The sequence below is a fragment of the Myxocyprinus asiaticus genome, chromosome 49, assembly GCF_019703515.2.
Source record: "Myxocyprinus asiaticus isolate MX2 ecotype Aquarium Trade chromosome 49, UBuf_Myxa_2, whole genome shotgun sequence".
Lineage (NCBI taxonomy): Eukaryota > Metazoa > Chordata > Actinopteri > Cypriniformes > Catostomidae > Myxocyprinus > Myxocyprinus asiaticus.
The window spans coordinates 7,108,405-7,130,507 of NC_059392.1; the positions used below are offsets into that span (position 1 = coordinate 7,108,405).

The window sequence follows — 22,103 nt, forward strand, 5'->3', positions numbered from 1 at the left end:
ACATTTTGATAAAAAAAATATATATATATATATTGACTGTATTTAGCTTGGTATTATTTAAAATTTCACAACTTTGTCCTGCTGTCCACATATGTGGATATATATATATATATATATATATATATATATATATATATATATATATATATATATATATATTTATGTATTTTAAAAAAAAATGCTTGTTTATTAAGTGCTACATGTTCAAAAACTCAAAAAGGTCCTCATGGTGACGTAGTGACTCAATCCGGGTGGTGGAGGACAAACCTCAGTTGCCTCTGCGTCTGAGACTGTCAATCCGTGCATCTTATCACGTGACTTGTTGAGCGCGTTACCATGGAGACGTAGCGCATGTGGAGGCCCATGCTATTCTCAACGGCATCCACACACAACTCACCACGCGCCCCACCGAGAGCGAGAACCACACATTATACCGATCACGCAGAGGTTACCCCATGCGACTCTACCCTCCCTTGCAACCGGGCCAATTTGGTTGCTTAGGAGACCTGGCTGGAGTCACTTAGCACATCCTGGATTCAAACTCGCAGCTCCAGGGGTGGTAGTCAGCATCAATACTCAACACAGGCCCCTAACAAAGACATCTTAAAAAAGTCGTAAGCACTTTGTGGCCAGCCTATATCACATATATCACTAAGAAAACGGTGTAATTTAAGTGTCAAAGAAACCTGAGGCTCTGTTACAAACACGGGATTAGAGAAGCAGAGTGCTTGTATGACAGTTGTGATAGGTGCATATATTAAAAGTGAGAAAGATTGCAAAAAAAAAAAAAAAGTGTGATTCCTCTCTCTGCAAAAGTTCACTCAACAGGGTGAGCTTGTCAATAAAAAGATTTGGAATTTGGAATGTTGTTAACAGAGTGCAAAAACAAAGGCTCTAATCATTAGAACGGGAGAAAACTTTGGAGGTCTGGGTAAAATAAGACAGTGGATTAACAGTCTGTTCTAGATCAAGCTTTGATTTGGATCACCCTGTCAACCAGATCTGGTCTTGGGAGTTGTTGGAGCAACACAACGCAACTCTAGCTGCCAGGTGACTATCACGAAAACATGTACAGGTCACATTTCACCACAAAATTAAAAAATTAAAAAATTAAAAAGAGAGCGAGAGAAATTAAATTTAGCATTAAGAAATGTAAGTCTTTTTTAGAACCATTGCAATATGACAACTAAGCACATTTCCCCAAAAACTTCTCATTAATGTAATAGTCTGTGACATTTAATTATGTTGTTTGTAATTCCAGTTATCATCAATGGTAATTCAACTTAGATTATCATTAATGAAACACCATATTAAGCTTCTTTTTTTTTTTTTTTTTTTTTTAAATCAACGTTTGAACAATAGACAATAGTACAACTAATACTACAATGATGTTTGAATACTTCTGGGAATGAGATATTTTGTGCATTACTGCAATGAGAACTTGAGATGTGCTTCACTGTCATAAAAATGCAAAACATATTGTTAAAACATTATGGTAAGTTTGCATTCATTAACATAAGTTAACTATATTAGTTGACATGAAATAAAAATTTTCAACAAATACTAGTTCATTTTAAACATTAAAAGTTGTGTATGTTAACATTAGTTAATGCATTATAAACTAAAATCAACTAACAATTAACAATTTATAATTTATAAATTAACATTTATCAAGATTAATAAATGCTGTGAAAAAAATGTTGTTCACTGTTAGTTCATGATACTTCAAGCATTTACTAATGTTAATAAATGGAACCTTATTGTAAAGTGTTAAAATACTTTAATAGTCTTAAAATGTTTCATTCTTCTTTGTGGAAATATATTATTTATTTAGAGTCAATTATGGACAAGATATGTACTTGTCACAGGTTTAGTGAGACTGACCATGCCATGACAATAAAAAAATAAAAATAAAGAATAAAGCATTGTGAGTAAATAAATAAATAAATAACTTTAAACTCTAAATTCCCAAAATAAAACCATTAAAAAACAGCAATTTCTTCAGAAAAAAACAAACGAACAACAATAAGAAAAAAACAAACAAACAAACAAACAATATAAACCTCAGAAATTGTAATAGTTTTAATGGTTATAATGGGAATTGAATTGGTTTTAATGTAAACTATAATGGTCCCTGTGGGTCTCTACTGGTAATTTGTTGGTTTCTTTTTGGATACCATTAGGGACCAATACATATCTGTAATGGAAACCAATACCAACCATTAAATCCTAATGTAAAATGGCCTTGCAATAGTATTTGTATTGGAAACCATTATAATTATTTTTGTTTTTGTTTCTCCAGCAGGGCTAATATGTTTTTGGTTGAAAATGCATACATTTTTCAAAGTTTATTCGTGTTGCTGGAATTGCCTTTTCCTGAACCAAAAATGCTCTGTAGTACCACATACTTTGGAAAACGATGACCTTAAGAAACAGTAAACGGAGTTTTAAACCAAAAACGTATTAGTGTGGACATGGCCTAAAGCTACCGGCCATTCCATCTCATATAATATAACAGCCCTCAAACACAAGTCTAGCAAAACAGAGAAGCCATTTGTCAACTGAACACCAACGTACAAGTCTACAATACATCAGCATAAATCTATGACAAAAGATTAAGCTTAGCGTCTATGGTCAGGTGTAACAATCCGAGTGCATGCCACGGCCTTGTTTGACAAATATCACAATTCCTCTCAGGCAAGTCATTATTCAGTACCACAGCTGTCAGCTGACAGCTCTGCAGGTTAATGGCATACTGATTAAATGAGACGTGTGTTAATGTTGACAAGGTTAGGACCTGATAAATCACATGAGGTATGAATTGCAATGCTGACTAGTGGGCTGCCGCTGTAGCAGAGTAATTGGCTGTACTACACAAGGATAATTTATTTACATTTTACCACAGTTAATTGGCCATGATGCCTCTACAGACATGAGCCGCATTGCAGAAATGGTCTAAAACATTTGACGAATTCACCAATTATTGGGGGAAAAACATTGAAAAAACTGCTTAAACTAGCTTAAGGTGGTTTACTGGTCCTACCTAGTTTAAGAACTAGTCTCCTAGGCTGACCAGCTTATAAAAAATGTTTTATGCTCAAAAACCCTCTAAAACCTATGAAACAGAACAGCCAGACCAGTCTGGCCAGGCTGGGAGACCAGCTAACAACCTTAGGCTGGTTTAAGCTGTTTTTTACCCATCAAAAATGATCCTTAAAAAATAAAAACTAATAGAAAGCGTAGACGACTGTGGGAATTCAATTGCTTTGAGGGTTCTCAAAAAATGCTTTTTTTTTTTTTTTGTCTGTGATATAAAGACCAAATAAAACTAGTTTCAACAAACAATAAGTGAAATTAACAACTGCACTTGTAAAAAAATAACACTTCAAAGTAATAAAAATAAAAATAAATACTCACTCTCAGCAATGATGCGTCGTCCTGTCCAGTCGTCTTTGATCATTTGTATATTCCCATAATGAACGTCGCTAAAGAAAATCCTATTAGTTCCATGTGTTTTCTGCCGGTGATCAAAGGCCAAAGCGATAATGTTTTTAAAATAAGTCGGGTTCTCGTACGCCATTACAGGAGAATTTAGGTTATTTTCATCCGACAGGTGAATGCTCCTCAGTACTGTCCTCTCGGAGTACAGCAGGTAACCCTTGTACCTGCTGCACCTGAACCCATCCTGAGCAAGATATCCGTGGGCACAGGCGCAGGTTTTCCGGTTATTCCCCAAGAAAAAACAAAGCTGCTGGCATCCTCCGTTAGCTCTGCTGCAAGGGTTCGTGCCTGGGTAAATCGGGAAATCAAAAACATCAGGCTCCTTACAGAGTTTATAAACAAATCATATCATCTAACAATAATGAAACTACAGCTCAGAAACTTCTTTAGCATGCCAACAAAAATCAAAGAAAGATTTTTTGCAATGCTCAGAAAACAAGACATTTCTCTCACTACGATTGCTATTGGTAGTGCTTTTTAAGCGTGAGGGGCTGTTCACATGAACACATTTTTGCATCTGTCCGCAATGTTTTTCAATAGTTTTTCCATGTAAAAGTGAGTTAGATGGACGTAATTGACCACTGTGGCGAATCTTGCTGTTTTTCAGCATCTCGCGTAGGAGCGCTACCCTTTCGAGACACAGTGTCAAGTTAAAAAGACATCACATAATAAAAAATAAAAAAAATAAAAAAATAAACACATTTTGAGACACTTGCATTTTGTTGTATTTGTTGTGCTACATCTACACTGTATGGCCAAAAGTTTGTGGACACCTCCTTCTAATTAACGAATTTGGTTACTCCATTAAATCTTAATGTTTCTTTATGTAATGGCTCGGGCTTTGTGTGCTTCCAAATTTGTGGCAACTGTTTAAGGATAGCCCTTTTCTGTTCCAGCATGACAATGCCCCTGTGAACAAAGTGAGGTCCATAAAGAAATGGTTTACTGTATCTGGTGTGGAAGAAATTGATTGGCCTGCACAAAGCCAAGACCTGAACTCCACTGATCACTTTTGGGTTGAACTGGAACAGCAACTGTAAGTCAGGCCCCATCGACCAACATCAGTTCCTGACCTCACTGATAGCCTTGTGTCTGAATGAGAGCAAATCCCTGCAGCCATGTTACTACATACAGTATAGTGTAAAGCCTTCCCAAAAAAGTGGAAGCTATTATTACAGCAAAGGGGGAAATTGATGCCTAAGGTTTTGAAATCAAATGTTCATCAAGCACATATGGTGTCCACAAACCTTTGGCCATATAGTGTAGCTTCTTCTAGCACAAGGACACGTTTGGTCTGAACATCCCCTAACTAATCTTTTCCTTTAGTCCTACATCAGGACATGCATACTGTTCCTCAGGGGTTCTCAACTTTTGTTGGTCCGAAAACCATTTTTGGGTTCCAAACTTTTTACAAACCTGCACCCCACCCCACCAATGTCACAGAGCTTGGGTACTTTAGGATCTCATAGGCATAATTACACAACTAGCAAATTACACTTTTCAGAAAAAAAAAAAAAAAACAACACATTTTACCATTTAGACAATTGTATTGTTATTTACACTAAAATGTTTTACGCACCCCTTCAGAGGCATTTTAGTGTTGTGTTGCAGCTTCCCAAAATCCAGCATTATAGTTTAAAGTGTTCATCTCAAATCCGCTTCTACACCGATCAGCCACAACATTAAAACCACATGCCTTATATTGTGTAGGTCAACCTCGTGCCGCCAAAACAGCACCAACCCTATTATTCTCACCACAATTGTACAGAGCAGTTATCTGAGTTACCGTAGACTTTGGCAGTTTGAACCAGTCTGGCCTCTGTTGACCTCTCTTATCAACAAGGCATTTCCATCCACAGAACTGCTGCTCACTGGATGCTTTTTTTTTTTTTTTTTTTTTAGGCACCATTCTGAGTCAATTCTAGAGACTGCGTGAAAATCCCATCAGATCAGCAGTTACAGAAATACTCAAACCAGCTCATCTGGCACCAACAATCATGCCACGGTCCAAATCACTGAGATCACATTTTTTCCCATTCTGATGGTTGATGTGAACACTAACTGAAGCTCCTGACCCATGTCTGCATGACTTTATTCACTGCACTGCTGCCACATGATTGGCTGATTAATGCTATATTCTGAGATGCGGGTTGGTGCGGTTTTGGCGGCATGAGGGGGACCTACAAAATATTAAGCAGGTGGTTTTAATGTTGTGGCTGATTGGTGTATATTCAACGTGAATATCTGGTCTTGATGCAAATGAGCACAAAATCTTTGTACAAATAAGGGCTAGCAAACGGTCCCAGCAGTTTTAGAATGCTCACTTTTATTATTCTTAATATTCACCTTTTGCGAAAAACTAGAATTGGATGTTGGAACACTCATAAAATAGCGCAAACTTGTTACCTTATAAGAACCTTTGCATTTCACATAATATTTTAAGTGTACAGTAAGAGAAGCTGCATATTATATATATATATATATATATATATATATATATATATATATATATATATATATATATATAGGTCTAGCCTAGGGCTATAAAAATGATGCCCAAGAAATTATTCATCAAGGCCTGACCTCATGGTTGAGAACCTCTGGTATACCTTCTTAATCTGGTATGAATTTATATGCGTACAATATGTGCATTGGTGCAAAGATCAAAGAACAGAAAAACTGCCATTAATTGAAACCTTAACCTTTCTCCCGATCCTGGTTAAAGACCTTTACATCTTTCAGACTGACACCCAGACCACTCCTGATAGTCACCACATCCACAGCGTCGTTCTTGGAGGCACGGCGTATGGATCCGTTGGCGTAAGCTCTACCATCATGGGGACACAAGACAGGAAGTTTGACACCTGTTAATCAATGGCACTCAACTAATTAAAACCAAATTAAAACTGGTTGCACAGAAGGTGAGGTAACCCATCCTTGCTATGACATTGAACCATGAGAGAGTTTAAAAAAAAAAAAAAAAAAGATTTTTTGGCACATTGCACATTGTGTCACTAGGCATTAGTCTAACATCCACAAACTGCCCACAGTCCATTCACTGACCATCAGATGCATATTGCACACAAAACTAGACAGCACTTTCTCAATCTGGCAACTGGCAAGCTTTAATCTGACTGGCTGGCTTTATGTAACAAGAAGTTCGGGCACATAGGATTAATAAGTCCTCCTGGAAACAAAATTGTGTTTGAGGATTAAATAGTTACTTAGTAGCAAATTAACTATATAACAGAGCTAGATTCCAGAATTGCATGCACTGAGCATGAGAGTCACGCAACTGACGCTGTTCTCACACTCACACTCACACGCCACACTTCCCTTTTCTCATGCAGTGATAATGTCGGAGAGCAAAGAGGACACTGACAGCACATGGACAGACAAGACAGAGCAGACAGCACTGTGCAGCAGCGAGTTATTCAGACCAATGCTGGAAAGCAGCAGCACAGCGTCTCTCCCTCTCCTCTCGCGCAACCCCCAACTCAATAACTCACATGCCGAGCTGAACTCAAAAGTTGTCAGCCCTGCATTTTAGATATCAAAAATTATATTTTTAGCTTTTTAGCTTTTTGTCTATGAAATAGTCTGTACTTACAGTATTACTTATGGATGGGCAGTAATTATGATCACAGATTTAAAAAACAAAAAACAAAAAAATTACGTCTTTGCAATTTTTCTAGTTTTTTCTGTAAAACCGTTGGCAAGTACTGCCTTGCAATTATTAACATTGCTTTTTGTTTTTTTATTCTAGGGGCTGGATTCACTAAACATTCTTAAAGGTGCTGTAAGAGATTTTAGCCATTATTCTTCCACGAGACCGAGCCATTGAATTAGCCACGCCCCCTCTTTCCAAAACCATGCACTCCAAAGATACCAAATGAGCTTTATTGAGGCCGACATCATGCAGTAACGGTTGTTAAAAACAACAGCAGAAAAATAGCACCCTCAACTAACAACTGTTTTCAGCAACATGGCATAAAAATGTCAATAAGCCTCAACAATTTACTGAAACTACAATAAAATGAGAATGCACAAAATTATTGACAGGTCGAAACCATCTGAGACTGTGGACCATGGACACATTTTTGTTTGCTGTTTACAAAGTCTAGAGCTATCACAGAGACTGGCGAGATATCTCACGACACTTATTTCAGAAATATCTCTCAGGGTATAGGAAATTTTTTTTGCATACCTTTCCATGAAAAAAATCACTTACATCACCTTTAAGACCAAAAATTAGGTATGCACCAATGTATCGGCCACCACTTTTTAACAACCAATTACTGACCAAATTAAAACCATAGGCATATCGGTAATAAGCCTAAATGGCGTACATAAACGCTGATATGAAAAAACAAATAAACAATGGTTATGCAAATGTATTGCATTGTTACAATTTTAGAATAATTTTTTCTGTCTGTAATATAAAATACACCTACCAAAATAAATGAAATCCAAAAAAGTAAAGCATGTCGAATATGCATAACATGAATTTGTAATGTACATTTTTATTAATCATAATATGTCAAATATGAGTTCTATTGTTCAGAACTGCAAAAAAAAATTGTAAAAACCAAACAAACTGTGATTGCTTAGTTAACATGTCTATCAGCTGGTCTCTTCCTGGCTAAGAGGGCGGTTCTTGACTAGAATAAGCTGCAATGTGGACCAGATTTTATGCTTTTTAATAAAAGGTCTGACTACGCAAGATGACTAGGACACTAGGTGGTAAAGGTGGAACAGTATCTGCTTTCTTACGTCGTTCTTAAAGACTGTAACATTTATGAAAAAATAAATTACCTGTCAGACCAGAAGAGGTAAGCGCTGAAGACTGCTATGGAAAACATATCCACACCACTCGCTGAGAACACAATCTCTCTCTGTTCACTGCTCTCAAGGTTGATTCTCTCTATCTTGTTGTTGCGGGAGTCACACCAGTATAATTTGTTTTCCTAGAACACAAGTGGAAGACAAACTTCAAGCAGGGCCCAAGATAATTCATCGATATCTTGTATTAGGAATGAAGGGTTAGATGAACCCTAAAGCTGCTCCAGCTGAAAAGACCAAGATAGCTAGTCACCAATATACCAGTATATACCAATATATGTGTGCTTGCTTAACCAGCAAGATTTCCGCCAGCTAGACCAACATTAACCAACATGGACCAAAGCTAGACCTATGATGGTCTTTTCAGCAGGGATGGATAAACTTTGCACCCTAAAGCTAAACCATGAAATCAGTATGGATAAGATGCAGTGTAAGCAATTTTAGCAGGGATAACAGAAGCAGACCTGGTAGTCTATGGAGATGCCATTAGGCTGGGCTAGTCCAATGCTAACAAGCACAGATTGGTCCGAACCATCCAGACGAGACCTGGAGATAGTAGGGCTCTGACCCCACTCTGTCCAGAAGAGAAACCTGCATCAACCCAAACAAAATACGAATAAGTTGTCTTCCTGAGGAATTTCCACCCTTTCACCCTCTAAATTCTAAGATTTATCTTCACATACAGTAAAAACAACCACAATGCTAACATGGTTACATGTTGTTTGGGCTAAAGGGCTAGTTAAGTAATACAGAATAAGACTGCATCATCACACACAAATTAAAACTCTTTTACCATTCAAAGGTACTTAAAAACTGTATGCATTTTTAAAGATAATGTATTTAGATTTATTTCTAGTTGATTGGGAGTCCCATTTCTAATTGAATGGCAACCCATTTTACCTCCATAAAATGACATATTTATGAGTTTAACAGAATATTCAACACTATTCAATACTGAAATCATAAAAGGATAGGACTTGATTCTATCCATCGACTGGAATTGTTTGGATTGTGAAAAGTGCTCTCAATATGACAAATCCAGTCGCATAACAAATTGTAGTAATAGTATGAGATGGTGAAATCGTATTTCTAACCACTAACCCAAACCTAACCATAAAGTCTAAGCCCTTACACAAACCCTTAACCTAACCATGATTTTGTATACCACGTACAAAAGAAAACATTGGGGTTTGGAACGAGACAGGGGAATACAAATCGTACCTATTTGTAGGAGCCAAGACGTACGATATCTTACGATTTTGCCATCTTGTACAAATGACCATGAGTTGTTATGAGACCAAACTGGGTTGGAGGGGAGAGGTTGAAAAATAAGAGGTCTTGATGCTGATAAGAGGTCAAATTCACTTCCATTGAAAGCGTCTCAGTGTAACTTTTGCTTTTTTTTGGGGGGGATGAGTTGAAAATATTTTTTTGTGGTAATCAACACTGTCACAAATGCTGCTGACTGAGCTAAACTTTTATAGAACTTTTATTTGATTCTTTAAATAAATCAAATTATTTTTTGACCGAATTGCATTGACCCATTTCCTAAACCTCTGTGAAGTTGGCATCCCATATAATTAAATCATTACCAAAACTGTACAATTTGTTTCTGAATACAATTTGGAAACAGTAAAAGATGAAAATAGATGCTCCATCTAGATTTTACCAACCACATTGTTGTATTGTTTACCCTCTACATTTTCTACAACGAAGCAGTTAAAAGCTATATAAGAGGCAACTCATTAGGTCATAAGGTCATCGTAAGATTATGATGGCATTCTCAAATTAGAACACGTTGCAAAAGAAATTATAAGGAGGTGAATATGCAGATAACAAGCTTTGAGGTGTTAATTGTTGACAATAACTGTTCTCTAGATGATCATAGGCTATTCATTTAAACAGAGAAAATGAGAAACCATGTTGCAAAATAGGGAGGGTATTTATTTTATTTTTTTAGAGAAGAAACATACAATCGTTGATACACACCCTTTCATTGGGTGTACCGCAATGGCCCTGGGTTGATCAAGTCCCTCGGAAATCACCACGGCACGGTACATACCGTTCAGTCGAGCTACCTCGATTAGATTTAAGCCATGGTCCGTCCAGTATAAATTACCTTTGGATGCAAAGCAACAAAGACCCTGAACCAACAGAGAAACAATAAGCCAGACAACATCAAGGCTACTTGGGAAAATATAAAAATGCCAAAATAAAGGCGAAGCAAGAGAAACTTTCGCACCTGCGATCCAGTCCACTGCAAGTCCTTCAACACGTCCAAGACCACTTGTGACAATATCCTCTCGCCAGGTCTGATCACGACTGGATCTAGAGATTTTGTTGGAACCCATGTCTGTCCAGTACAACGTGTCATTTCCTGTAAAACACGAGATTTGCAATTAGAAAATAGGCTCGTTTGAGATACGCACGTTCTGCACAGAGCCAATCTTTCAACTACAAAAACTAAAAGCATTGACTTACTGACAATAAAACTTCCCTTAATTTTTTATTTTTTTTTTCTGGCAAATTAGCCACAAACTTGCCACAAATTTGCCACTCATTATTTTCACATGCAAAAGAGCACGTGATTTGCCACAAATGTTTGTCAGAAGTTTGCAGCTCTTCACCAGTAGTGGTGAACATGCAGCAAACCTTTGACAGCAATGTACAATTTGCCGCAAGTTTGCAGTGTTCAATAGCATATTAATTTTGGTGTAGAAAATTTACTGGTATTGTCTCTTGAAATTGTGGTTCTATGACAACCCTAGTAATGCAAATCGGACATCTGACTTGTGCGACCAATGAACTTTCGACTCAGTTTTAAGACACACCCCCTCTCCCACGTCTCACTCCAAGTAGATGTAAGACGGCCTGTCATTGGATGGCTATTGATAGAGGTATGAGCAGTTAATGTGCCTCTGACTGAAAACATGCGCCATGGCCACCATTTGCCTCGTGCTCCACCTCCACTCGAGGTACCGAGCCACTGGAGAAAGACGCCACATTTACCTTTAATAAAGCATAAGCCAGCATGGTCGGAGTTAGTCGGAACCTTTGCGATATGTGTTAATGTTACTTGAATTAGTGATATTTCAGTGCATTTCTATCTTTATACTGTGGAAGGCTTTTTTTTGAAAAATGTTAATAAACTATTATTGCTACATATTGTTTTGTTTTCTTTCCAAAGAAGGAAATAAGTTCATTTTGACAGGAAAATAAATATATATAGAGAGTAAAATTTCAGCTCATTCAAAATCTGCGATTAATCCCGATTAACTGTAACAAATTATGGGATTAATCACGATAAAAAAAAAAAAAATTATATTGACTGACAGCACTAATATATATGTATATATATTAGTGCTGTCAGTCGATATCATTTTTTTATCGTGATTAATGGACACAAAAAAATTTATATATATGTATATATATATATATATATATATATATATATATAGGTGGTATATATACCTTATATATATATATATATATATATATATATATATATATATATATATATATATATACCTTATATATATATATATATATATATATATATATATATATATATATATATATATATATATATATATATATAGAATTGTTTTTTGTTTTTTTTTTAAATAATGAGATGTGTCCAGTAGCACATTAGTTTTGGTGTGGAAATTTTACTGGTATTGTCTCCTGAAATTGTGGTTCCATGACAACCCTAGTAATGCCATTCTGGAGTAAACAAGTCCACAAAGGTGACTCTTTTTTTTTTTTTTAAAGCTTCAGCTACTGTACCAAACTAGGTCTACTTTACTGACCGAAATGGCTTTGCCCTTATGCTCTCATTCGCTCCCTTTTTTTCTACTGTTTATCAATCTGTCTCTTCTAAAAACAATAGAGGCTAAAAAGACCAAAAGTACTTGTGATTGTTCTGGCTCCCGTGGCCTGCCCCCCTCAAAATGCTATTCATGAAAATTGGTTTGACTTGGCTGCACTGGTATTATGTACAGCTTCATGTTCCAGCAGCTTCTCAACCACCCAAAAATTCACAATATATTTGACAAAAACTCCAATGGAAGCCCATTCAATTGCATTCATATGCATGCATCTCTCATTAACCGAAATTAGTTCATCTGTCCAGCTAATTTTTTTGGATTATCTTCCATCTGTCATAATAGCATATTTGTCCCTCCTCCACCCCCGCTCACAAATAAAAAATAAATATATAGACATGCAACGCAATGCCAATATTTGCTCTGTCATGCAAATGCAGAGCTGCAGATTGTTTATCGCTGATGCGAGTGGCATTTCTGTCTCAGTGTGGAGACAGCTGTCCAATTACGGCACTAAATAAATCTGTCCGAATTACTGAGAGCAGAAACCCAGCAAATGAAAGTTATTTTGCTTTCCTCATGTCGATGGGTGATATGTTGTCATAAACATGGTCCAAAAAATGCCTAATTGCTTGAGTTTCTAAGTACCAGTTGCAAATTAATAAAACCCATTCTCAATTAATGGCGTACAATGTAAATTCTACAATCTACCATTTATAATTCAAAGATGTAGAAAAAGAACAATAACAGCTCATTTTAGAAGAATCACAATTATATAGATAATTGTAGCCAGCAGTTATAGTATTTCATGAAAACAAAAAAAATAATCCCTCGGGAGCTAAGGCGACGTCCACGATCAAAACGCTGGATTTAAAAGACCAGGGGGTAAACCGCGAGTTGGACAGCTCTTGTCAACTGTAAGTGATATATACAGTATATATATATATATATATATATATATATATATATATATATATATATATATATATATATATAAATAAACAGAGTACATTATTTTTGCAGTTGTTGTTATTACGTCATATATTCGGTTCACGGGTCAATACACATCCCCGGATGAAGTATGTATAATCTATTCACACTACTCACATCCATACCTAAAGAATGTACTTTTTACCGGTCAAGAAGTGTGTCCTTCATCAAATACAGTATGTAGTATGACAGTACGTGATTCTGGATGCAGGGTTAGACGTGTATGCCCTTCTAACAGGAAATTGGACTGTACCATCTGGAAGTAATTTATTCATTACTTAAATTTATTTCTTTGATTAATGTATGCATTAGTTTATAACAAGTTTCAGTTGCTAATTTATGTATAAGTTTATTTAGTTTTCAAGTGGAGCTTTAACTTTCATCCCACTCAAGCAGGAAATTGAGTTTTATTTTATATTTATTTTTTATTGATGTATTTATTTTTATTTTTTATTATTTTATTTTATTTTATTTTGCCTTCCCTTGAAAAAAGTTTTTACTGAGTCCAGCACTTGGCAAGAATTATATTAAATGAATGAATGAATAAATAATACATAAAAATAAATAAATAAATAAATATGATACCTTTTTTATGTTGTGGCTTTTTTTCTAGCTAGAAATGTTCCTTCTTTCATCTATGAGATAATATAGTTTTAAACTACATCAAAGAAAATATACTAAAGTGCACTCACCGGCATGGTAGTCCAGGCCCACAGTAAATATAGCGCCAGTTAGAGGCATCAAAACTTCAGAGTTATCACTGGGATCAAGAGATAGTCCTCTTATACCTTCATTAAAGGAGTACATCAGGAAAGACTGAACACCTGCACAATAAATAAATAAATAAATAAATAAATAAATAAAATCAACCAAAGTCAACTAAAAACACCATATGTCTTAAACCATTTGTAGGGATATATGGTCAATTTGCTGTTAGACATAATGATTAATGACTATGTTGTGCTCAGGCTCTTAGCTAACAGTTGTACCTTCACAGGTCGAACGGTCGGGCCGAAGGTTGTAGCCCATAGTACAAGCGCACGTCCGAGTATTTTCAGAGGTGGGCAGGCAAAGCTGGGAACACCCACCGTTGTTTGACACACACAGGTTCTGACCTAAACAAAGGATGAAACTGCTTAAACATACACACATTAACACACCTCATTAATTCCTTAAGTCGTACAGGTGTTTGTCTATCAGGTATCTGTCTGAACCTTCTTTAAAGATGCCTTACGTTCTTGGGGACGAGAGATTGTGCACTGACCAGAAATCAAATTCAGGAATAGGTTACAAATTAGAGATGTCCAAAACTATATAATTTCAAAATTGACTATGGTGGGTTGAATGACTAATCAACTAATTAGTCTTAAGGAAGTTCTGTATAATTAGGCTGGTTAACCTGACATGTTTTTTAGGGGCCATTTATGCAAATAACTTTTTTGCGTTCAAAAACAGCTAATGGAACCGAAAGCAGTGTTCTCGAGACTAAAGTTCGACAATTATTAACTTGACATGTAGTCTTAAAAAAACACAAGACATGGGGTGGCAATGCTCAAAAAACAAAAACAAAAAAAAATTGTGCAAAATGCAATGCAACATCCAAAGACGTTTATGGCTGTAGTAGTGGTGCTTTAAAGCAGATTAATTTTAAGACGCAACATTTTAAACTATACAACAGGTACGAAATGGAACAGAATACAGGGATCTCAAGACGCATTTTTAACAGACTATTTTTAATCACTTGGGGTGGGACACTCAAATAAATAGCGCAAAATGTGACGAAACAGCCACAGATGCCCGTCTGCACGTGTTCGGCTGTAGCAGCAGTGCTTTAAATCAGATGAATTTAAAGGGGTCATGTCAAGAGGAATAAAATTTCCCCTTGATATTTTGACATATAAGAGGTCTCTCTACTATAAAAACATACTGTAAATTTCAGAACTCAAAACTTAATCCCCAATGAACTAAAAGCATTTATTGAAAGCCAAAATGCCTCGTTCACTACATCTGAATATTAGTGATGCCACAAAGGGTTAATTCATGACCACCTCTACAGCAACAACATCAATGCTACTTTATTTATCAACGCTAGAGTCTTTTCTAAATTTAATTTAAAATCATCGCACCCACAGCCCCACCCACTGGTGCTCACTTCGTAAACAGAGAGACAGAGAGAAGGACAAAAGGCCTACTGTGCTTCACTACTCGCTACCTCGGATGCAATGTGTTGGATGTGCGTTATGTGTAAACCCTGACATTTGGTTTTATAATGTTGCTGAGCTGGTTCATTCTCTTCCGAATGAGTTTCAAAAATGACTCTATTCGAGGGGCTGCACAATGTTAACCAATCAGAACAGTGGGTGTTTACGTTGAAGTTTTAAGGAGGCGCTTATGCTAAAACCGAGTGTTTTAAACAGAGTTTTAATGCAAAAAAAAAAAAAAAAAAAGAAAAACCTTACTAACATTATCAGTGGACCTCAGGGAAGATAATAACAATATAAAAAAAAGAGCATTTCATGACCCCTTTATAGATGCAACTTTTAAGTTAAATAACATTTACAAAATGGAATAGAATGCAGAGGTCTCGAGACGCATCTTTAAATGTTGAACTATTTTTTTAATTTACGTGCCGTCTTAAAAATGCAACTCTTGGTGTGGGATGCAGAAAAAAAAGTGTAAAATGTGGCACCAAAGATGTCCGTCTGCATGTGTATGGCTGTAGTGGCGATGCTTTAAAGCAATTCATTTAAAGACACGGCACTTTAAACTACGTAATGGAACAGAATGCAGTGGTATTGAGACGTGTTTTTCAATGTTAGACTGCTTTTAAATAGACACAACACAACACTTTAAACACAACACTTCTCTTACAAAAAATCTAAATTAGCTGCAAATTTGCTGCTTATTATTTTCACATGCAAATGAGCTTTTGATTTGCCGCAAATGTTTGCCAGAATTTTGCAGCTCTTCGCCAGTGGTCTCCGGCAAACCTTTGGTAACAATGGACAATTTGCCACAAGTTTGCTGCAAAGCTCATTTGCATGTGAAAATTATCAGTGGCAAATTTGCCATAAACTCCTGATTTTCGTAAGGGTTGGGGTGGGGCACTCAAAAAACAGCGCAAATCATGACACAACATGCAAATATGGCCATCTGCATGTGTACAGTTGTAGCCGTGGTTCATTAAAGGAGATTAAATTAAAGACGCAACATTTTAAACTACAGCACGTAACAGCTATGTAATGCAACAGAATGCAGGGATCTCTAAAGTTGTTTTTAAAAGTTGGACTATTTTCAAATTAAATCAAATTTTCAAATGAAGCTTCTGATTTAAAAAATAGCAGAAAACATGGTGCAGCCGCCAAAGATGTCCATCTTCATGTATATGGCTGTAGCCGTGGTGCTTTAGAGATACATTTAAAAGACACAACATTTAAATCTACGAAACAGCTGTGTAAATAGAATACAGGGGTTTCGAGATGCGTTTTTAACAGTTAAAAACTACTATTTTAATTTGAAATGCAGTCTAAAAAAAAACACAACACTTGAGGTGAATGCTCAAAAAACAGAGAAAAACGTAACTACACATCCAAAGATGTCCATTTGAAAGTTTTTGGCTTTCGTGGCAATGTTTTAAAGCATAGGAATTTGAAGACGCATAATTTTAAATTACGTAAAAGCTGCATAATGGGACAGAATGCAGAGGTTTCAACATGCGTTTTTAAAAGTTTAAATATTTTTAACTTGACGAGCACTCTTAAAAAACACTAAACTTGGGGTGGAAATTTCAAAGAAAACGATATAACAGCCAAATATCTCCATCTGCTTGTTGTGGCAGTTTGATATTGAAGTGGGGTGCCAGCCTGGCCATAGCCAGACAATTTCTGTTAGTCAGTTCGTCAGTAATTCCATCAAGTACAGCTGAAATGGCGGTGATTTAAAGCAGATCAATTTAAATACACAACATTTTCAGCTACTGTATGTAACAGCTATGTGAACAGAACACAGGGGACTCGAGACCAGATTTTTAAATTTTTACTAGACATGAAAAAACAGCATAAAGCGCGACCACCAAAGATGTCCGTCAGCATGTGAACAGCTGTATCAGAGGTAGTTTAAATAAGATGAATTTAAAGACCCAACACTTTAATCTTTGTAACAGCTACGTGAACAGAATAGAGAGGTCTCAAGATTTTTAAAGTTGGACTATTTTAACTTGACATGCAGTCTCAAAAAAAGATGCAACACTTGGAGTGCGATGCTAAAAAAAGAGCAAAATGCAACACAACATCCAAAGATGCCCATATGAATGTTTATGGCTTTTGTAACAGTGCTTTAAAGGGGATATAGCGCATCACACCGTCAGCACGCTAATTAAAAATGCCACGAAAATCCTCAAAAGTCTCACTAATCGACTACTCAGCTGTTGGATACGTACTTGACCAACGTGACCTACCGTTATTACAAACACACACAGAGGAAGAAAAATAAAGGAAAAAGAAACAAGAAAAAACGGATGTGGTTTGACTTTGTTCCTCGGACACCTCTTCAGAGACACCCTAGTTAGCTCATTTGAAGTGCCGTAATGAGACGGGCCTCTGCTCCCATGAGGTCTGTGTCAAATAGATAAATGAGGGAGCTAATTAGTATGAGGAGATGTGAGGAGGAAGCACAAAGTTTTACCTTGAAGATCCCCTAATTGCCATTTTTTTAATACTAATAGAGCATTTAAAGGATCAAGCACTCTTTCAATAATAGACCTGTCACTGATATGAATGTCTTTACCATAATTCATACAGAAGGAAGAGCTCTTAGCCGTAGAATCATAACCGCTATGAAACACAATCGGTAGCGTGAGTAGCATCAACTTGCAGAAATTATGTTAAGCTATTGCTTTTTTATTTTTTTGGACCAAAAGGCATTAGTAAAAAACTCCTCGCAAAAATTTAGGGTTCCCACGGTTCTGGGAGTTTTAAAATATTTCTGTGTGTCTCTCTCTCTCTCTCTCTCTCTCTCTCTCTCTCTCAATATATATATATATCACACCTAGAAAAGTAATGGAAATTCATTGATCAAAAGGTGTCGGAACCTTTGATATTGCTGTTTTTTGTTGCTGTTTGTGTGCTAGCAAACATAAACTTTGTCTGCTTCAAAAAGAAAATCAGATTTGATCCTAGTTACTCTTGTGAAGTTGTTGATTCTGGATTTTATTTAAGATGAAACACTGAGGGAGATGTTTTTATTTTACCTTTCTGACTGTCTTTGTCATACACTTTGATGTGGACCACACCTGTGGTCTTATTCCGCAGTACCGTCAGGTTTTTTCCATCCCTCTTGTTAACTGTCCCAAGCTGAGCGAGAACATCGTCGGCCCACCACAGCTTCCCACCTAGAGTTAAAAATCAAAACACTGCAATCATTTTGCAATTAAAAAAAACAGTTGACCAATAACATGGACACTAACTTTAACTTCCAAAAAACAATCTTTAAAGTCACCACAATATATATATATATATATATATATATACACACAGTAGTGGCCAAAAATATTGGTACCCATGGTAAATATGAGCAAGGAAGGCTGTGAAAAAAAATCTGCATTGTTTATCCTTTTGATCTTTCATTCAAAAATGTTACAAAAATCTAAACTTTAACTGAAGTAGAACAATTGAAAGATGAATGAAATATCTCCTTATTAAATAAATATTTATCTCCAAAACATGTTGATCTCAATTACTGGCACCCCTAGAAATTCTTATGAGTAAAATATATCTGAATTATATTTCCCTTCATATTTTACATTTTTTAGTGCACCTGGGTGACTAGGAATATGAAAATGTTCAGCCATGACTTCCTGTTTCACAGGGGTATAAATATGAGGTAACACACAGGCCAAATTCCCATAATCATCAATCACAATGTGTTACACTAAAGAATATAGTTCTAATGGTTGTTGAGCTTCACAAAATGGGAAGTGGCCATAAGAAAATAGCCAAAGCATTGAAAATGCCCATTTCCACCATCAGCACAATAATTAAGAAGTTCCAATCAACTGGAGATGTTAAGAATTGGCCTGGAAAAGGACAAGTGTCTATATTGTCTCCACACACAGTGAGGAGGATGGTTCAAGTGGCCAAAGAATCTCCAAGGATCACAGCTGGAGAATTGCAGAAATTAGTTGGGACTTGGGGTCAGAAAGTCTAATAAAATAAAATAAAAAAATATCAGACATCACCGACATCACCACAAGTTTTTTGGGAGGGTTTCAAGAAAAAAAAAAGCCTCTGCTCTCATCCAACAACAAAGTCAAGCGTCTTCAGTTTGCCAGATGCTACTGGAACTTCAAATGCGACCGGGTTCTATGATGAAACAAAAAAAGAGCTTTTTTGCAGCAAACACCAGAGATGGGTTTGGTGCACATGAAGAAGTACCTAATTCACACAGTTAAATGTGGTGCTGGATCTTTAATGTTGTGGGGCTGTTTTTCTGCCAGAGGTCCTGGACATCTTGTTCGGATACATGGCATCATGGACTCTATCAAATACCAACAGATAATAAATCAAAACCTGGCTGCCTCTGCCAGAAAGCTTACAATGGGCCCTGGTTGGATCTTCCAGCAGGACAATGATCCAAAACAAACATCAAAAAAATATATATATATTATGACTTTAAAAATAATTACAATACTTTCCCTGCTCCTTAAATACAAGAGTGTATACAACTTAATCTTTAATTAAAAAAAATACAAATTGTATATAACAAAGTTCATGATTTTTTGAATAAAAATATTAAGATGCTTTCTCAGGTTTACACTAAATTACCCGAACAAAATGTGCCTTTTAATAAAAATGATAAAATATTAATATGTAATTATAACAAAATTATATATATATATATAATAAAAGGAAATCGCAAACAGTCTTGAGGGTCTAAAAAGGTCTTCTCTGTTTTTTATTTTTTTTGTCATGACAACAAAATGGCTCCACCACATGGCTTGATTTGATGAACAAAAGTTTCTCTATTTCTTTGCTGAAAACAGCACATTGCAACCATGAGGAACAAATCTACTAGGCTTTAGAGTTCTGTCAACTCTGTCTTTAATGCATAATACAACACTGATTCCAGCATAACCCCCCCCCCAACCCCCCACCCCACCCCACCAAAAAAAAAAACAACAACTAAATTCTCACACACCGACTGCGATTACACATCATACAAGGCGTAGAGGTGTGCTGCTGTCTCCCAGGATTCATGTCCCTGGTGACCGGAACCGTTCACGGCTAGCAGCACATTCCTTTGCCATCTTACTTGCGAACTATGTCTTTCAGTGAAGTGGGGGATGTCCCCTGACTCCAAACTATGACACCGTACCTCAACTCCATTGCTCTGTCCTACCCACCCTCTCAGCACTTATGAATCCTATAGGTACTAGCAAAGGCATCTTAGTCCCTTGGCAGTCCTGAATGGATTACATACAGACACCAAAAGCAAGTAGGACTATTCTTAGCTCCTGGCCTGAGCTGAAGATATCAGTCGCTGGCAGGTACAAACCCAGGGAGAATGAATTACAGAAGAACAGTCTTAGTGTATTGGGGAAACCGGGGCAAGTTGTCACACTTTTTTCCACAGGATTTCTCAGGGTAGGAGTACAATTCTGTATAGATACACACATTAATGTCTTGTCCACAACAAAGGTATTGAACATTTCCACCATTATTGCCCAGGAAAAAGATACAGTTCATTAAAATGAAACGGTCTTTGACCATTTTGATGCTTTTCCGGTGGTGCCATTTTAAGAGCGGTACAAGCTCAACTTTTAAAAACTTGTCTGTTCTGCTCCATTCCATGTTCTGCCACTGGCTGGGAGAACTGCGTCTCGCCCAGAGTAAACAGAAGATGAAAAATGTGAGACGCTGCTCATGTGAAAACCAGCGTCTCTGCTTTGTCCTCTGTTGAAGCATCCCAACATCTGGAAATAGTGACTATAGTTTAACAAAGTTCCTAATTGCATCAATGCAGGATGAGTGGTGTGTGTCATGTTTTACCATAGATTGTATTATGTGTGTTCAACCAGCTTCAACGTGTATGATACAGTATGTTTATATCAGTGTGGATTGCTTGTCACAATATGATTTGGAATTGTTATTGAAAGATGTGGCAGTTAAAAACCTTACATTTTTTATGTGATGACTGTTTGATATTGATAGTGCTGCTATGCTTGAGTGAAAAGACTGATATATTCGGATGTGTGTTATGTGTAAGAAGTAAAATTAAGTTTTTATGTTTTTTTATTATTGTGGATTGAGTGTAAAATATATATGGCTCTATTCGAGGGGCTGCACAATGTTAGCCAATCATAACATTGGGCTTTACATTGAAGTTTAAAGGAGATGCTGAGGCCAAAACGTTTCAGACAGTGGGTCAGAGACAGGGTGGAAAATTATCACATATTTCTAAATGTTGACTGTTTTGGTGCAAAAAAAAAAAAAAAAAAAAAAACTTTACTAACATTATAACTGGACCTCAGGGAAAATAATAAATTTATAAAAATAATTTAAAAAAGAGAGTATGTCATGATCCCTTTAATCTATGCCAGTGTAGTTTATATTGTTTACTTACCCAACAGCTATTACAAAAATATGATATTGTAATTTTAGTTTGGTGGACCGAATTCACTAACAAAGATAGTTTTGAACCACATACAAAACCACAGCTAGAATTTTAGAAAATCAAAAATTTGTGTAATTACTGCAAGCACTTTCGTCATTAAATCACATGCATGTTATGATTATAGATATCGATATTTACATTTTCTCTAGTTAAAATGCCAATTCTTGACATCAGCATTGGAATTATTCTAGTGACAATGTTATTTTTTGATATCAGGAATTAGGTTTGCACTAGTAAAAATGTTAATTCCTGATATTTAAAAAAAAAAAATAAAAA

General features: G+C 36.2%; 1 protein-coding gene across 1 annotated transcript in view; it reads right to left on the reverse strand.

Annotated features, from left to right (window-relative positions):
- LOC127438065 (low-density lipoprotein receptor-related protein 1B-like) overlaps nt 1-22,103 on the reverse strand; it is a 308,837-nt gene that overhangs the window by 146,784 nt on the left and 139,950 nt on the right. Inside the window, exons 32-40 of the mRNA XM_051693349.1 lie at nt 18,406-18,546; nt 14,147-14,272; nt 13,850-13,981; nt 10,586-10,720; nt 10,333-10,462; nt 8,808-8,934; nt 8,317-8,468; nt 6,204-6,328; nt 3,418-3,789 (exon numbers count right to left, since the gene is read on the reverse strand). Coding sequence (XP_051549309.1) covers nt 3,418-3,789; nt 6,204-6,328; nt 8,317-8,468; nt 8,808-8,934; nt 10,333-10,462; nt 10,586-10,720; nt 13,850-13,981; nt 14,147-14,272; nt 18,406-18,546 — 1,440 coding nt within the window. The remainder of the gene's footprint in view (nt 1-3,417; nt 3,790-6,203; nt 6,329-8,316; nt 8,469-8,807; nt 8,935-10,332; nt 10,463-10,585; nt 10,721-13,849; nt 13,982-14,146; nt 14,273-18,405; nt 18,547-22,103) is intronic.